General features: G+C 49.5%; 1 protein-coding gene across 2 annotated transcripts in view; it reads right to left on the reverse strand.

The window, feature by feature from the left end:
- Positions 1 to 16,957, reverse strand: part of CLIC6 (chloride intracellular channel 6) — a 19,764-nt gene extending 2,807 nt beyond the window's left edge. Inside the window, exons 1-5 of one of the 2 annotated variants that reach the window (XM_077765418.1) lie at positions 16,717 to 16,957; positions 6,790 to 6,899; positions 6,077 to 6,202; positions 5,408 to 5,514; positions 4,658 to 4,839 (exon numbers count right to left, since the gene is read on the reverse strand). In XM_077765418.1, the coding sequence (XP_077621544.1) occupies positions 4,658 to 4,839; positions 5,408 to 5,514; positions 6,077 to 6,202; positions 6,790 to 6,899; positions 16,717 to 16,740 (549 nt within the window). In that variant the 5' untranslated portion in view covers positions 16,741 to 16,957. Of the gene's footprint in view, positions 1 to 4,657; positions 4,840 to 5,407; positions 5,515 to 6,076; positions 6,203 to 6,789; positions 6,900 to 7,089; positions 7,122 to 16,716 lie in introns of those variants that run through there. The other variant, XM_077765419.1, reaches the window with a different exon arrangement.
- Between the last annotated feature and the right edge of the window lie 616 nt (positions 16,958 to 17,573).

Here is a 17,573-nt window from a genome sequence, read left to right on the forward strand (position 1 = left end):
TATATATATATATTTTTTTTTAATGAGTTTGAGCCCGGCATCAGTCTCTGTGCTGACAGCCCAGAGCCTGGATTCTGCTTTGGATTCTGTGTCTCCCTCTCTCTCTCTGCCCCTCCCCGACTTGCACTCTGTCTCTCTCCCTGCATAGGTTTAAATAACCGAGATTCTCTATTTCTTGATTTGTCAAGTTTAGATGATATCTATTTACTCTTGATTATAACAAATGAGGAAATCAGTACAACTACGGTTTTTTTCCAATTCTTCTCCCTTATTCCCCTTCCATTAGTTGTAAAAACATTCAAGTTTAGGGGTGCCTGGGTGGTTCAGTCGGTTAAGTGTCCGACTTTGGCTCAGGTCATGATCTCACAGCTCATGGGTTCGAGCCCCGTGTCGGGNATATCCAAGTTTACTATGTTCTGATTCTGTTCTGTGACTATTATAACATTCTTTGGCCTTAGTTCTGTCTTTAGATTTAAATAAGTTCTGTGTTTATCACGAACTCTTTTCTACCACCCACCTTCTCTGTTCTGGGATTCTTATTTTCAGTGTTATTTTATTATTATATTCATCATAGAGAAACTTTATTTTTTTTAATGTTTGCTTATTTTTGAGACAAAGTGAGAGAGAGAAAGACAGAGTAAGAACAGGGGAGGGACAGAGAGAGAGGGAGACACAGAATCTGAAAATCTCTGAGCTGTCAGCACAGAGCCCGACGTGGGGCTTCAATTCGGGAATGGCAAGATCATGATCTAAACCGAAGTCAGACACTCAACTGACTGAGTCACTCAGGCACCCCGAGAAACTTTGTTTTTTAAAAAAAAATGGCCCAGGAATACTGAATTCGGGAATGGCAAGATCATGACCTAAACCGAAGTCAGACACTCAACTGACTGAGTCACTCAGGCGCCCCGAGAAACTTTGTTTTTTAAAAAAAAATGGCCCAGGAATACTAATTTTGTGAAGATCAGAAGTCCAGGGAAAAACAATTTACCTGGATATGAAATTATTGGATCATGCAGTCTTTCCTTTAAGTCTCTGTAGCCATTAAACCACTGTTTTCTGGGTTTTAATGTGGTCATCGAGACATAGAAGGCAAGTTGGAATTTCTTACCCCTCGAGACTCCTTTACTATAGATTGCTAATCTTACTGCTATTATTATTCTTATTGTCTGGACACCCAGAGTGTTCTATTTGATCCCCAAAGTTCAGTAATTTATCAGGTATGTTATTGTGTGTTGATTATTCTAGATTTTCCCAATCATGGCAGGTGGTTTAAACTGAAGGTTCAGGTCATCTCTCTCTCTCTCTTTTTTTAATATTTTATTTATTTCTGAGAGAGAGAGAGAGAGAGAGAGAGCGAGCGAGCAGGGGAGGGTCAGAGAAGGAGATACAGAATCTGAAACAGGCTTCAGGCTCTGAGCTGACAGTCAGGATAGAGCCCGACGCGGGGCTCAAACCCACAAACCATGAGATCATGACCTGAGCCGAAGTCAGAGACTGAACCGACTGAGCCACCCAGGCGCCCCTCAGATCATCTTTTAGTTCACAATAAATTTTCGCTCCTTCTTTACTTTTTCCTTTCCTGTTCTCTGGCCCCTGATTATGTACATCTGGGTAACCGCTAAACATTTTTACCCCTGTGCTTCTCCATTCAATTTGGGAAGATGTCATAGGGCCAACCCTCTGGAACCCTGATGAAATTCTGCAATGTCTTGTTCTTGTCTTGCTACATGTAATGCACCTTATTTCTGAAGTTATTTTATTTGTCTTTAGGGTTTTTTTTTTCATTATTTTCATGTCCTCTGTGATATATATATATATTTTTTGATATCTCATTCCTGTCTCTGAGCTTTTTCTCAAAAGATCCATGTGCTTTTTCATGTTGGAGGCCACAGAGAAGTATCTGACAGGAATGTATTTTCATCCACTGGAGCAATTCTTCATCAGGTATGTGTTTCTCATCTGCCTTTTCCTTTTTTGTCCCTTCTCTTTTTCTTTTTTGACCCTCTCCTTGATCATCTCTATTCACATAGAGGTCCCACTTGGATTCTTTCTGATTACTAATCATCTTTTAATGAGGCAGATCTACTGGAGTTATCACTTCTTTTTTATGTTTCTTTATTTTTGAGGGAGAGAGAGAGAGACAGAATGTGAGTAGGGGAGGGTCAGAGAGAGAGGGAGACACAGAAACCAAAGCAGGCTCCAGGCTCTGAGCTGTCAGCACAGAGCTCGACACAGGGCTCGAACCCATGGACAGAGAGATCATGACCTGAGCCAAAGTTGGGACGCCCAACTGACGGAGCCACCCAGGTGCCCCTGGAGTTATCACTTCTTAAAAATACTGCGGAGGCAAAGAGAGTGAGACAGGGTAGCTGTAGACCAATTTGGATGTTTACCCTCCAATACTCTCTCACCATACACTGCTCTATACTCAACTCCACAGTCACATTAGGGTTAGGGTCAAGGTCAGAGTCAAGTTTAGGGTTAGGGCATCCTCCATTCTGAGGCTCACAGATTAGGCAGGAAGTCACCATGCCTAAAAATAAAGCTTGGTCAATTTACAGTCTCTCTCTTGACCAGTTCCAAGGCTGTTTCTTTTCTCTGCTCAGCAGCCAAAAGCACATCCCTTCTCTCCACCTCCCCTCCCTGTCACTTCAGATTAGGGGCTGGCTGGCAGAATACAAAGATGACGCCTCTATATGATTTGTCCTTCAACTCTGCCTCCCCAGAGACCTCAGATGGAAAGTGATCTGTGTGGGGCTGTTTCCTGCTTCTCTTCTCATGGCCCTGGTCCTCAAAGTAGTCTGGGCTGGACATTTCAAGAATGCACTCTTTACTTTTAGAGAAATCTGAACTTTGCTAAAGATATAGAGAAGCATGCCTTGGCTCTGTGACTCCTCGCACTGGACAAAGTTTCTTAGTCTTTGAACTGGTATTCCATCCTATTCCAGTTTTATGAAAGATGAGCTTTTGCTCTGTTTTTTTCATATTGTTTGTTGGGATTCAGGAAGGAGAATAGATTATAAATTCCTTTACTCTCATCTTTTATCATGAATTCTTTTAGACTAAGTCTCATTTCCTTTCAGAAGGTATTCAATCCTGAAAGATGATTTAGCTGTTTGGTACTTTGAATGTTCAATAGTTTTGAAGATATTGCTCTCAGGTGAAATACTGGAGCCAAGGACTGCTTTACTTGACTCACAAGTTAACCCCTTCTACTGAAATTTAAAATACTCTCTTCTCATGGGAGCTGAACAAGTGGCAACTGGTGCTATATGGTTGGAGCACTTCTCTTGCTTTCCCCAACCTTCATGTACCGCTGGCATGCTACATGGGTCATAGCAATGACTACAACATGGTCAGTAAAGGAACTAAAACCAAAACACAACTATGTAAATATCTTGTTGGAAAACGGCTCTCAAATATCGGAGGTTTTGACGAGTTGAGATGCTTTCATTACATTTTGGATGCTGGGGACCTGGCAAAGTTATTGAAAAGAACATTCACTTGAGGCTCAGCCACATCGTCAAGGGTTGGATTTCAAGTCAGTATCCCTCAAGCACAAAGAAGAGAGAAGAAGGAAGAAGAATGGGGCAAGAGTCGGGAAAGGAATCAGCAAGAAAGAAGAAATGCAGGAAGGAAAAGGAAGGCAACCAAGGGCAGCTGGTAGCCTATAGGAGCATCAGCACCACAGATTATGTGATCCTAATGTGCAAGTTTCTAAATACCAATTACATGTCTTATGAAATCACAAGGTCCTTGACTTGGTGGGATTTTAGTCATCAAGGTGCCTGAGAACAAGGGTTGGGCTTCTTCCTGGGGCGTCTGAGGCTACGGAGGGCCAAGAACATCGCAGTGGTGATAATGATAATAACACTTAACATGACATGAAGGCGGGGGCACTACTTAGAGGCCGCCATATATGACTCCAGAGTCCAAGTGTAGGGCCATCTACTTTGGAATCCCGGGGTCAGCCCCAGAAGTTCTGAGTTAGTAGACCAGAGGCTGGATTGGGGGATTTACAATTCTAACAAGCTCCCCAAATAATTCTTATGCCTACTCATGTTGGAGAACCACTGGTCTAGGGAGACTTTAAGCCCTAAAATATATGACCCATGATGCTGATTTTCTGTTCAACTATCTGGGAAGACAGGATGCCAAATCTGGCGGTGGCCCAGCCAAGGAGCTGCTCCCTAGCAGTTGGGGGTCAAGATTAAGAGCTGAGAAGACACATCTCGGTCGTCGGCAGACAGAACTGTTTCCCCTGCCAATCACCGGCACCTGACTGAGCTCACACTGCAGTACTCCCAGATTCCGCGCGTCGTCTCCAACCCTCGGGCATTAAATGCCAGGTGTAGTCAATGCTGCCCTCAGGTTGCTTTCACATAACTTTTCTTTGCGCTGTGCAGGTAAGACTTGAAATGAGAAGCAGAGAGGAGGGAGGGGTGGGAGCCAAGTTCCCGGATGTTTCCTGAGACCACCTAAAGAACATCTGAGAATATCCATGTATCTGAGGTTTGGGATTGGACCGCCTCAAACAGAAATCAACTGACTTTTTAATTCAAGAGTCTCCACTTTAGATTGTTTCAATGTCTGGCCGAAATAAAACAAGGCTCCATGAGTGTATTCAGCAGCTATGACAGGAGGAACACCAAACCTTTATAATGTGGAGCTTGGGCAAGAGGTTACAGTCGGCTAATGTGAGCTCATCCCCATCCAAGAACTTCCTTCCAGAAACAACGACGTCTTCGGTGCTGTAGGCATCTATTTCATCAGGCAGAGGGCTATTTAAGTAATCATCCAGCTTCTTCAGAGCCTTTAACAGGTTCTTTTCATAAACTAAAACAGAAAGGCAAAAAAATGACCCAGAGAAGCCCTACGAGTTCGTATCACTTCTCTAAACATGAAACAAGGAGTTGATCTCCTTTCCCTCCTGACACCCGGCTGGGCCGCACTGGGGAATTGGGAGGGAAGGATGCGGATTTCTAAGATCTGAAGAAAAGACTCACTCCTCCCCGGAAAATAATCCTGCTGTCTACACAACAGTGCTCCTTCTAGAACTCATCTACTTATTCAAAAATATTTATGGGAAGCCCATAATGAGGTAAGCATGGCCAGAAGCTTCATGGAAACGGACTCCCATGGTCCAGCAGGGGAATTCCTGGTGGTGATTCTTTTCCCCTAAAATCGTTGTTTTCTGGGCTGCCACCCTCCAGAGGAAGCATTTGATCTCTTGAAACCCATGGGCAGATTCTGCATTGGAGGTACTTTTTCCTTATTTCTAGACACAGGTCCCTACCCCCAGGGAAATGAGTCAGAAATCCCAGGATCTGAGAAGAGGCCACACCAGAGGCCGAGGGGCACCCCATGTGGAAAGCATTAAAACAGGAAGACAGACGGTACTCACTCTCGTTTGCATCCTTCTTGGTGTTTTTGATAAACGCCGAGAATTTGGCAAACACATCATTTCCTGCAGAGTTAGATTCGGGGTGTTGGGGCCCCAGCTTAGGGTACCTTGAAAAATTCAAATTTGGAGTATCACAGACAATGGTGGCGGGGCAGCAATATGTCTTTCTCTGAGTGGATATAAAAGTGGAAACTCTCCCCCTTGGATGTTTTTCTGGGAAGAAAGCACACGCTGCTCTCCTCCCGGCACACAGCTGCCCGCACCGCCACCGACTTTGCTGGTCGTAGTTCCCTCCCTAGTAAAACGGAGGCGGTGTGCTAGAAGACTCCCTTCGAGATCTGGCAGCCCGCGACATCACAGCCGAACGTGCGCTCCTTACCCGCCAGCAGCGGACCTACGACATGGCCAACCCATGCGACATCGACCCGCCTCCTCCCCACTTCCTGCTGTCAAACCCTAATTGCCACGCTGCAGGTGCAAAGCACAGAGACCCAGGCCCCCGTCACTCCAGGCTTCGGCCCTGGCTGCGTGTTCTGCGGCACCGGCACAGCTAAGGAAGTGCGTGCCCCGGCCACAGAAAACCAATTGCACGAAGCCACGACTTCCAGGGCCGTCTGTGAAGGGGCAAAGTGACAATCAGGTTGTGAACGCCGGTTTCAGGAGGCCTACCTCGGGGGAGCTAACTTCTCCTCTAAGAACTCCTCGATCTTATTCACGTCCGTCTTGACTTCACCATCAAAAGTCATAAAGGGAGGGTTGGTCCCGGGAGCCAGGTTCTGCAGGTCGGCGGGTTTCCTGGGTGGGGGGAGGGAGCAGCGGCTTTGGTGAAGAGCCACCAAGGTTTGCACCGATTCCCAAAGCCTCGCCGTGTCCTCCCCGGGTTCCGAGGAGCAACCCTAGAGAAGTTCAAAGGGGACTGTGGATTCGCAAGATGTCCTACTTCCAATGAAAGTGTGGCTTGTCCGGGTGCGGAGGGGAGAAAGCCAGCTCTCCCCAGGGTATCCCAGGAGAGCTGCTCACACGGGCTTTGGGGAGGTGCTCGGCTGACCGGTAACTTGGGGAGCAGGTTCCCTAAGGTGCCCCCAGCTCCTCCCTGGTTTCGTCTGCCCAGATCCTGATGAGCCCACACTCGGGCTTCCGTTCAGGGTCCCAACCGAGGATGGATGTGCCGTGATGTTGCCCGTGGGTTCTAAGAATGTATGAGTGTGTGGGTGTGTGGGCATGCCTGAGTTTTGAATGTGTGAGTGTGAGAGTGAGTGTGTGGCGTGTGTGGGTATTATGGGAGTGTGGGGTGTGGGTGTGGGTGCGAGGGGGTGTGGGTGTGAATACGTGTGCCGGGAAGCAGGTCCAGTTGTTTCAATACCGCGGGAACCTTCTCTTACCTCTTCAGGTCCACTGTGGTCACGTTAAATATAACACCCTTTAGCCAGAGAATCATAAAGAGGCGCTGGGAAAACGGGCAATTCCCAATGCTCTCACCGTCATAACCAGCCTAAGTGGGAAAAGAAACCTTTATCAGAGTCAGGCTCACAACTGTAAGCGCCAGGCTCACGGGCACAAAACCGTTACAAGTTCATGTTAATGGTCACGACACCATGACTACCCTTATGGGGCCATTTCACTCTGAGCCACTGACCCAGCCTCTCAGTGAGGCAGGGGGGAGGGAGGGGGAGCACACGAACAGGCTTCTCTGAGCATTTCCTTCTTCCTTCCCGCCGCTCGCCACTTCCTGCTGCACTGGGTGTCGAACAGCACGGCTCACACAGGGAAGGACAGGCAGGTGGGAACTCCCTGTGTCGCCAAAGGCACAAAGGAAAGACGCGCTCTTTCCCTCCCTGCGTCTCGCAGTCCTCTCCAGAAGCAGCTCGCCTCTTTCCAGGATGATCAAGCCTAGAAACACACCGGCGGACTCTCCCACGCAGACGCCCTCCCTCCTGGACGCTGTAAAACCTTTATGTCCCCTCCTCCGGCTCAGGGAGTGGCAGAAACACGGGCAGCGTTTGCATTGGGAGGGTGTGGAAGGTGGTGTGGCTCCTCCCTGGTGGCCGAGAGCCGGTCACAGTCACACACGCCTGAACACAGGCAGACACGAACTGCACACACGTCCTGCTCCTCCTCGCGGGCTCCTGGCCGAGAAGAAAGCACGTAGCGGGGAGAAGAGAGAGGAGACAGCGGGCCACTCAACCCCGAGGAAATTCAGGGGCAGAAGCAAGGCCAACAGCAGAAGGCCCTAAACCCTCTGTCTCCGGCCGTCCTTCCCCACCAGGCCACGGGTCTCTGACACGCTCGTGGCACTAATCAAATCGTGCTGGAAAGGCAAGAAGGTGGCTTCGCCGTGCTCTTCACACGTCCAGACCGCAAGCACCGCACCCACACGGTCAATCCGTGAAGTCCGTTCCTGCCGCGCGGTTAAGAGAACGGGGAGGGAAAGCACCGTGTCCCTAACCTGCGTCACAGAAGGAGTCGAGGCAGGAAGTGAGCTGCCGGCGTGGGAACGGAAGAAAGGGAAAGAGAGATGCAAGGAGACCGGACCTTCGGAGCGATGGCGTGCTTAAGTCACCTGGGGGGGGTTGCTAACAAGCAGCTGTCCCTAGAAAGGAAGAGGATAAGAGACCCCCCCCAATTTTAATAAAAGATCCGCCTCGTTACAAAAGATGAAAATCCAAATGGGCCAATAAGCACATGAAAATGTTCCCAACAGTTTTAGGCAGCAGAGCAATGCAAAGTAAAGCCACAGCGGGACGGAGCTGCACCCCTCCCAGAACGGCCCAAAATGAAAAGCCCTGCCGCTACCACGTGTGGACAACAGTGCAGAGCCACTGAACCGCCATTCAGTGCTGCTCAGAGTACAAACGGCACAACTCCCGAGAAGTGTTGGGCGCTCATCTCCCAACGTCAAGTAAGTGTAAACGCGAGGACACGGCCATTCTACTCCCAACAAGAAGGGAGCACTGATGGGCATGAGAGACGTTCATAGGAATGTTCTTAGTAGCTTTGGTAGAACAGCCAAAACGTGGAAACAAGCCAGATGCCATCAAATGTAGAATAAATAGGGGAACGTGGGCGGCTCAGTCGGTTAAGCGTCTGAGTGGCTCAGGTCATGATCTCGAAGTCCATGAGTTCACGCCCCACGTTGGGCTCTGTGCTGACAGCTTGGAGCCTGGAGCCTGTTTCAGATCCTGTGTCTCCCTCTCTCTCTGCCCGTCCCCCACTCACACTCTGTCTCTCTCTCTCTCAAAAATGAACATTAAAAAATGAACGAAGGAATGAATTGAGACAGAAATACTAAAAAAGGACAGAAAAATAAGACAAAAATACTAAAATATATATACATATGCTACAACTTATGTATTCATTGTAGAAAAGCTGTAGTATATTCATACAATAGGACACTACATCACAATGGGGAAAAATTAGCTATTACTATAAGCAACAGTGTGGATGAATCCCATATACATTGTGCTGAGAGAAAGGAAGCCGACTCAAAGGATTTCAGACACAGGCAAGCTTCTCTAGATGATGGGAGTTGGAAGAGGGGCTGCCCCCGGAGGGGGACAATTATCTGGGAAGGACAGGAGGGAGACTTCTCTGTGCTAGAAATGTCCTGCATCTTGACCCCCGGTGGTGGCTACATGGGTATATTCAAGTGGCAGAGTCTTTTTTTTTTAATATACATCCAAGTTAGTTAGCATATCGTGCAATAATGATTTCAGGAGTAGAATCCAGTGATTCATCCCCTACGTATAACACCCAGTGCTCATCCCAACAAGTGTCCTCCTTAATGCCCCTCGCCCATTTAGCCCATCCCCCACCCACAACCCCTCCAGCAACCCTCAGTACTCTGTATTTAAGAGTCTCATATTTTGTCCCCCTCCCTGTTTTATATTATTTTTCTTCCCTTCCTTCTGTTCATCTGTTTTGTATCTTAAATTGCACCTATGAGTAAAGTCATATGATATTTGTCTTTCTCTGACTGACTAATTTCACTTAGCGTAATATCCTCTAGTTTCATCCACGTTGTTGCAAGTGGCAAGATTCCATTCTTTTTGATTTCAAGTGGCGGAGTGTTAAGATTGGGTTACTTTACTGCATGCATTACTTTAATAGTTTTTTTTTTTAAGGAAAAATATTAATAAAACAAAATTGCAGAGAGTTGGATTCAGTAAGTCTTGCCTGGGGCCCAGGAAAATATGAATTTCTAACAAGCTCTTCCAAGATGATGTCATGCTGGTGGCCAGGGAACCATGAAGGTGGACGTCCTGCCCGTAAAGAGGCACCAAGGGACTCAGAGCACTGAATTCAGAGTCCCCAAAGCCCCAGGCACTCGCTTCACACCCATCCACCCCCTGCAACTACCCCCCTCCCTCTGCCCCTCCGGCATGTGCTGGCCTGTCCACCTATGAGGGAGAAGGGGCTAGGGACTCCCCCCGCTGGAGCCAGAAGCTTCGGGAGCTGGAGGGCTGGGGAGGTGGCCAGTCAGGACTCCCCACCATCGGGTGGTCATCACCAGATCCCCACTCATCACCCAACTCCCCAGCAGGTGGGCCCTGAAACAGCACCCTGCTGGCTGGCTTTCCCTGCCGCAGGGTCCCACCCCTTCATGACCATTTTGAAGGCCGATCCAGCCCCTCCTCACTCTGTTCTGGAAAAAGAAGAGTGAGCAGAGCTGAGTTACACAAAATTCCCAGCGGCTCGCGGCAAGGACCCCTGTTAAATCATGGCACTTTCTTCTCCACTGCAGGTTTGGGCAGAATCAAGCCAACGGGGGGTGGGGCGCGGGGCGGGGACAAGAAATCACAAGGACACAAAGCCACATATTTCGGCCAGTCCTGACTTGCTCGCAGCTTCTAAACCTCTTATTTTTATAGTGGTTACACTAAGCACAGTAAAGTCTAAGATAAGTTCTGTGGAGTGGGGTAATTGTCTTCCTTCTCCCTCCCCCTTGTCTCTCTAGCCTCGGGGATCCTGTTAGGACTCATCCTGAATGCGGCCAAATCCCTGCTGAGCCCGTGTGTCTCTGCCTTCACTGGTGCGTGGACAGCTCACCCTGACAAAGAACTCCAAGCCTGGGAACAGGCTTTCTGTTCTGGGAAACGGCGCTTTCTGCCGAGGCATCTGGAGAAGAATTACATCGCCTGGGTCTCTGCCTCGCTCCATCTCTCTGATACTCCCCAGCTCCGGTCAGCATTTTCCCCCCAAAACTGTCCTTCCGGCCACCTCGTGAATCCTGGCCGCTACTTCTTCAGGGAGAGTAAAGGGATCAGAAGCAATAATTCACCTGGGGGCGCCAGGGTGGCTCAGCTGGTTAAGCGTTTGACTTCAGCTCAGGTCATGATCTCACGGTTTGTGGGTTCGAGCCCAGTGTCAGGCTCTGTGCTGACAGCTCAGAGCCTAGAACCTAGAGCCGGCTTTGGATTCTGTGTCTCCCTCTCTCTCTGTTCCTCCCCTGCTCATGCTCTGTCTCTCTCTCCCTCAAAAATAAAATAAAAACATTAAAAGAGAAAATTTTTAATTAAAAACTAAAAGGAAATCCTGCCTTTGTTGCTTCTTTCTACACACACGGAAANGCTGCACAGGCAGTGAGGAAAGCACAAGTGTACCCTGCCCCTCCCCTCGCATGGCCTCCAAACAGGACTGTCACAAGCCAGCACCGCTAGTGAACTGGAGGCTGTCAGTCGTTTTAGAGAATCAGCCAGTTTTGGAGAATCAGCCGGTTTTGGAGAATCAGCCAGTTTTAGAGAAGCAGCCAGCTGCCAATCCAGGACTTACACAGGCAGGTTGGCCTCATCTTCAATGGCCCTGAAAACACTTCCCTTCCTCAGTCTGTTGTACATGTGGGGGGTCGCGGGAATGAGGCGGGAGTTCCCAGGATGCCTTGCTGCCTGCCTTGATGACTTTAACGTGCTTCAGCTCTGGGACACGCCAGCGAAACTCCAGGCGGAAATAGGCCATCTCCACGGCCCCGGATTGAGCAACACTGGGAGGGTCTCGTCTTGGTCATGTTCATTAACCAAACGAGATGATGGGATAAATACCCACATGGCAGGAGTGAATAACTGACGGTCACCGTAATTGGGACATGTTACGGTATAAAGTTTTACTTTCCGTTGCTGCTAATTCTCTCGGGCTAATTACACTCTGGGCCAACTGTCTCAGCCCCCAGGGGGAGATTTTTGAACGGAGACACTTCTGATAAAATCAGGTTAAGCAGTTTGAGAGATCGGAGTGTCTTGTTTCCAGCGAAGACCCAGGCACTTGGATAACCCGAGATGGCACATGTGTCTTTCAAACGCGACTTTCCTGAGCGCCGGTGACGGGAATTCTCGAAAGGAAGACATTAGTGGCCGCTGACAGGTGCCGACAAGTTCCTGCGGCCTTGACAGTTTCTGTTCTTCTGTGGGTCCTGGCCTGCGCCCACCTCCCCGGCGTAGAGCCCCTCGGGCCTGAGGCAGAAGGGTCTGCATGTCGCTGAAAATTCCTCCTCACCTCAGGCCTCTTCAAATGAGAACCTCTCCCACGTACTCTGTGCACATTCAGAATTTGGGGGGAATGAAGACAATTTTTTCAAATTTCCTTCCACTGCTTTCTGCTTCAAACGAATGACCTCAGGTGCTGTGCTGAGGTTACCTGTAAGGGCCCCCCCAACACACACACACACACACACTTTCCACTAAAGTGCCTCCTGCCCGGCCACTGCCTTAAAGGGACCAACTAGATTCCTGGCATCCTGGTCCAGACCTGACGTGGGCATGACGACCCCTTCAAGCTATTACTGGTGGCTCCTCAGAACCCCACCCTCTCCTTTCCTCCAGAGCAGGCCACACCCACCCACCACCTCCATTCTCCACCTATTTGGCTCTATCTCCTTTTTTCTCTTTTTAAAGATTTGATTTTATTATTAAACAATCTCTACACCCAACGTGAGGCTCGAACTCACAACCCTGAGATCAAAAGTTGCATGTTCCACAGACCGAGCCAGCCAGGCACCCCTGGCTCTACTTTCTTTCTAGAAAATTCTATGTGGGCCTAAATGTTAAGCACATTCTGTGAAGTAAGCACGTTCCCTACTCTACCCAAACGGAGTGAAAGACAACTGAGGGGAACAGAGGGAAGGTCAAGGAAGAGGCAATAAATCAGTAACATTCTAATTGTCCCTTTTCTGACTGCTGGCTTCCAACCAAGGAGGAAGGCCGAGCATCCTGTGTGCAGGGAGGTACGCCAGGCCCTGCAGGAAACCAGGAGGGATTTGGGGGCGAACAGCTCACTGGGCTCCGTCACAGGGATCTGGAGAAAAGCAGTGAGTAATGACGGGCTGTTCTGTTCCCGGCGTTCCGGGGGAGCTTTGGCTGAGCACAAACAGTAGCTGACCAGAGGAGGCAGGGGTCAGAAGGCAGAGTGTGATGTGGGAGGCCGCAGGCAGCCACCTTCTCTGAGAAGAACAGTGTGGTCCGGGGCACGGGCCAGGACTCTCCTCTGTTGGCAGCCGACCCCAGTGGAAGGCTGGACAGACACAACCCCGCCAGAGAGAAAGAGCCAGAGCCGACCAGACAAGGGGTGACTCCCTCCCTCAGGTCCCGCCTACAGACTTCCCCGAACGCCTCCTGTGGCCTTTGCCGGAAACACCATGGCCTCGCGCACTTGGGAGGTGGCCGTCGGACATGCGGTGCAAGGGCGAGCGCAGAGGCCTTAGCCTTCGGGCTGCATACTCGGCCCTCCTCAGGCTCAGTGTGTCTCCTCTGGACTTCTCTACAGGGGCGGGGGCCTCCTCCCTCTGCTCGCGTAGGTTCCCGGCACATAGACCTGACTCCGGGGTCTGAGAACACCCCCACGGTACCGGAGGGCCTGACCGTTGTCGACTCCCTGACGCTCGGTACAGAGAGATGTGGGAGGGGGTGAGAGCTCCCTGTGCCTCCCAGCCCGCACGCACCCCCGGCGGCACCCAGGCCTGCCATTTGGAGATCAGGGCTGGGAAAACTGTCCCCTCCCGGGGAGAAAGCCTTGTGGGAAGTGGTACAAGGCAGGCGTTCCCACTGGGTCTTTTCCTGCTCCCATGGGGAAGCTGGGGGGGTGGCAGAAGATCATGCTAACCCTCAAAACGGGGGGGTGTCTGGAGTCAGGCATCTTCACTCCCACAGGCCCCGACAGAGTTCCTCACATGCAGTAAACACTTGAAAATGACGGGGGGGCCCTGAGTCCAGTCGCTCCCACGCACCTGGAGCCTGATCGGCTTCAGAAAGTACCTCCTGGCCTTCCCTGCTCACTTTTTCTGGACCAACTTCCCTGCATGATTCCCTTCCAGAAGCTCCAAATTCTTCCTACTGCAACGTTACCCATGGAGAGGGACAGCTAAGGGGAGGGAAGAGAATAAAGGGAGCCGGAGGCAGGGAGGTTGGGAGAGAGGGGGCGAGGGAGGAGGAGAGAGGGGGAGAGGGAGAGAGGGAGGGCCTGAGCTACACTATAAAGGCCTCCCCAAGCCTCCTGTTCTAATGGTTTGACTTAAAATGCGATATTTAAGGGGCACCTGGGGGGCTCAGTCGGTTAAGCGTCCGACTTCAGCTCAGGTCATGATCTCACGGTTTGTGGGTTCGAGCTCCGTGTCGGGCTCTGTGCTGACAGCTCAGAGCCTGGAGCCTGTTTCAGATTCTGTGTCTCCCTCTCTCTCTGACCCTCCCCTGCTCACACTGTTTCTCTGTCTCTCTCAGAAATAAATAAAACATTTAAAAACAAATGCAATATTTAAATAGGTCTGAGGGGCACCAGGGTGGCTCAGTGGGTTAAGCGTCCGACTTCCGCTTAGGTCATGATCTCACAGTTCATGGGTTTGGGCCCCGAGTCAGGCTCTGTGCTCACAGCTCAAAGTCTGGGGCCTGTTTCAGATTCTGTGTCTCCCTCTCTCTCTCTGCCCCTCCCTCTCATACTCTCTCTTTCAAAAATAAACATTAAAAATTTTTTTTAAATGAAAATAAAATAGATCTGAGACTTCCTGATTTTGAATCCTCTTATAAGTTAAAACAAAAAACAGTAGAGCTCTTCCCATTTGCCTGATAAGTGGACGTTTCTATTTTGAGGCAGTACGGTCAAGGCGACTGGGTGCAGACCTTGGAGCAGGGAGAGCCAGTGTGAACTCGCACCCCAAGCCACTTACACTTGGTTGTGTGACCTTGGGCCATCCATGCATTCTCCCTGAGCCTCATCTGAAAAACAGGGACAAGGAGAGTATGCCTTGCAGGATCTTGGCCTGATACACTCGGGTCTCCCGGGCACCAATAAAGGCAGCTATGTATGATTGCCATTATCATCTGTAGCATCAGCCATTATTCCTCCTCCAAACTGGGGCGCATGAGAACAGACAATTATGGAATTTAGGGAACTTTTTAACAAGGCTCAATTAGTGTGATTTTCGTGCCAGACTGTATAGTCCTTAAAAAGCCACAGATGGTTTTCCCTCCAAAAGGAACGCCTCCTCTATCTATTCCAAGTGAAAATTAACAACCGAGGTCGTTTTCTTAATTGCAAAAGCAAACGCATCCTCAGCCAGAATGCAAAAGGGCAGGCCGGGGGCTGGAACTCGTGTTGTGGGGAGTTCCCTCTTGGGGAAAGGTCCAGAGAGAGGAGAGAACATCTGGAGGGCTGTGCTCGCCCTGACTGGCGGCAGGGCTGACGAGCCCAAGGGAACTTTCTTTACCAGAAATGACACCAAAGGCCTCTGATCTCCTTTCTGACCTTTGCAGTTGGCACTAAGGAAAACAGAGCAATTGCCGGCCATCTTTTGTCCACTGTCACTGGGGGACAGTGAATTCCACGCTGTGGAAGAAGCCCCACCAGGATTTGAAGTCCCACATGCTAGAGCCACAGATCCGTATGAAGAAAAGTGATTATAACCACGTAGGAGAGAAACAAATGAGCCTATCCCTTCTTTGTCGACCGAGAATGTTTTTGAAGGAAATGTCCTCCCAAATCGCACGTTTTTTCAAAACTGGTAAGAGCAAATACTCATTGAACATCTGCTCTGATTTTAAATGTGGTCTAGACCGTTTACAGCCATTATCGGATTTAATCCTCTCTAACTCCTGTAAAATAACTTATTAACGACTCCCATTTTACAGATGGAAGAAACTGAAGCTCAGAGAGGCTAAGTAACTTGCCTTAAGACACAGACAGGATTGGGTGAACAAAGATTTCTCTTATTCTCCCAAACTGGATCCAGTCAATGGTTCCAGCGTCTTTCCTGGTGCTCGAGATGGAAGCCAGTCTTTTCTACCCTTTATCTGAACACCAGTCTGTCCCCAGCACGGTAATGGCTCCTTCTTCGCAATCACTCCTGCCTTGGTCTCGGAGCCTCCCACCCAAATTCCTGCAGCAGCCTCCTGCTGGTCTCTCAGCCTAAGGATCCTAGCTCCTCTGATCTTTTCTATCTCCAGAGCCACCCAGATAAGATGCCATTTTCCTTAGATCTTAGCTCATACTGCTGGAATGTTGTTCAAATGCAAATCCACAGTTCCTAGCTCTCCCAGCAGAGTGACAAAGGCAAAGTACCTCACCTCCTGCAGCTGGGTCCTCATTTACAACATACGATAACAGTACCTACCCCTTCAGGGGGTCCGGTGAGAATTAATTAGATGTTACAGAGAACAATGTCTGCCAAATGGAAACATTCAATCGTCTGTTGCACCTTCCCTCCTTCCTTCTTTCTTCTCCCTTTTGTGACCCTGAATTAAAGAAACCTCATTTAAAGTTCTCATGCCAGAGCACCTGGGTGGCTCAGTCCATTAAGTGACCACTCTTGATTTAGGCTCAGTTCATGATCTCCAGCTTCCTGAGTTCAACCCTTGCATCAGGCTCTGCGCTGATAGTGTGGAGCCTGCTTGGGATTCTATCTCTCCCTCTCTCTCTGCCCCTCTCAAAATAAACTTAAAAAAAAAAAAGTCCTTATGCCCAACCAACTCCATTGCAGACCCAACAGAAAGAAGCATCCCCTGCATCTTCCCACAGGAAGAAACCAGCTTTCCTACCTCAGCAGGAGAAAAGATTTTTTCTTCACCCAGCAACAGCTCAGCCAATGAGAAACTGCCACAGTTCAGCCAATGAGAGGCTGCCCCAACTCAGCCAATGAGAGACTGCCCCAACTCAGCCAATGAGAGACTGCCACAACTCAGCCAATGAGAGGCTGCCACAATTCAGCCAATGAGAAACGATCACCACCCAGAACTCTCACTTTTCTCCAACAGAATTTCACTCAAAACCGTCCCTTTCAACTCCTTCCTTTTTCTCTCTAAAGTAATGTTCCTTTCCTTGTTGCCTGGACTTACCTGCAGTTCTGCCATAGCTTGCATGTCCTAAAATGCAATCCTTCTGCCATTCCCGAATATACCCATTTTACTGGTGAAATAAATGGCTGTTTTGTGTTCAAGGTTGACACTTTCCACTGTCTAACATACCAGTCAAGCTAATTACTCTCCTCAAATTCGGTTCTCTCTCTGGTCAACTGCCATGTCATCCTGCCTCCCCACAGTAGGGACTCCCTTCCTAAGACTCCCTGCTGAGCATTTCTTTTGCCCTTTGCTGAACTCTGCTCACAGTGGAGTTCAGCTCTTCCAGATTGTCTACAGATTGTTTCCTGTCGGTTGCATTCCTTCCGCGTGGACCCCGTCAGCCTTCTGAGAACAGCAGGTGGTCACTGCTCCTTTACAGTGCGTGTAACACCGTTCATGTTCTGCCTACTCCCGCAACAGCGTCTACAGCACAGAGCCAGGCCTGTGAATGGCATTTCTTAACAAGTCGCCTCTGCCATCAGCACGGAGCCAGCTCTGTATCCTCTGTCCCCCTCTCTCCTATACCTCCCTCAATCTCTCTCTCTCTCAAAAATAAACATTAAAAAAAAAAAAACTCCCATGGTGGAGCAAACGGCCACTGTCTTCCGAAGTTCTAGCAAACTCCTCATCACCTGCAGTTCCTTTAAAGATGCAAAACCACAGCTTCTCCCCAGAGAACATCCACCGCAGGGCCAGCAGTGCGCCAGCCTCCTCTTTCCCCAAGCATCTCCCCCTAGACTGCCTGTCACGGGGCTCCCTTCCCCACCCACCCAAAATGACGATCTTGGGGTCACAAACTCACCCTGTTGTGCCCAGGACTGTCCTGATTTTAAAACTGGAAATTCAGGGGACAC

This window comes from Crocuta crocuta, unplaced genomic scaffold (assembly GCF_008692635.1).
Source record: "Crocuta crocuta isolate KB4526 unplaced genomic scaffold, BGI_CrCroc_1.0 scaffold84, whole genome shotgun sequence".
NCBI classification, from domain to species: Eukaryota; Metazoa; Chordata; class Mammalia; order Carnivora; family Hyaenidae; genus Crocuta; species Crocuta crocuta.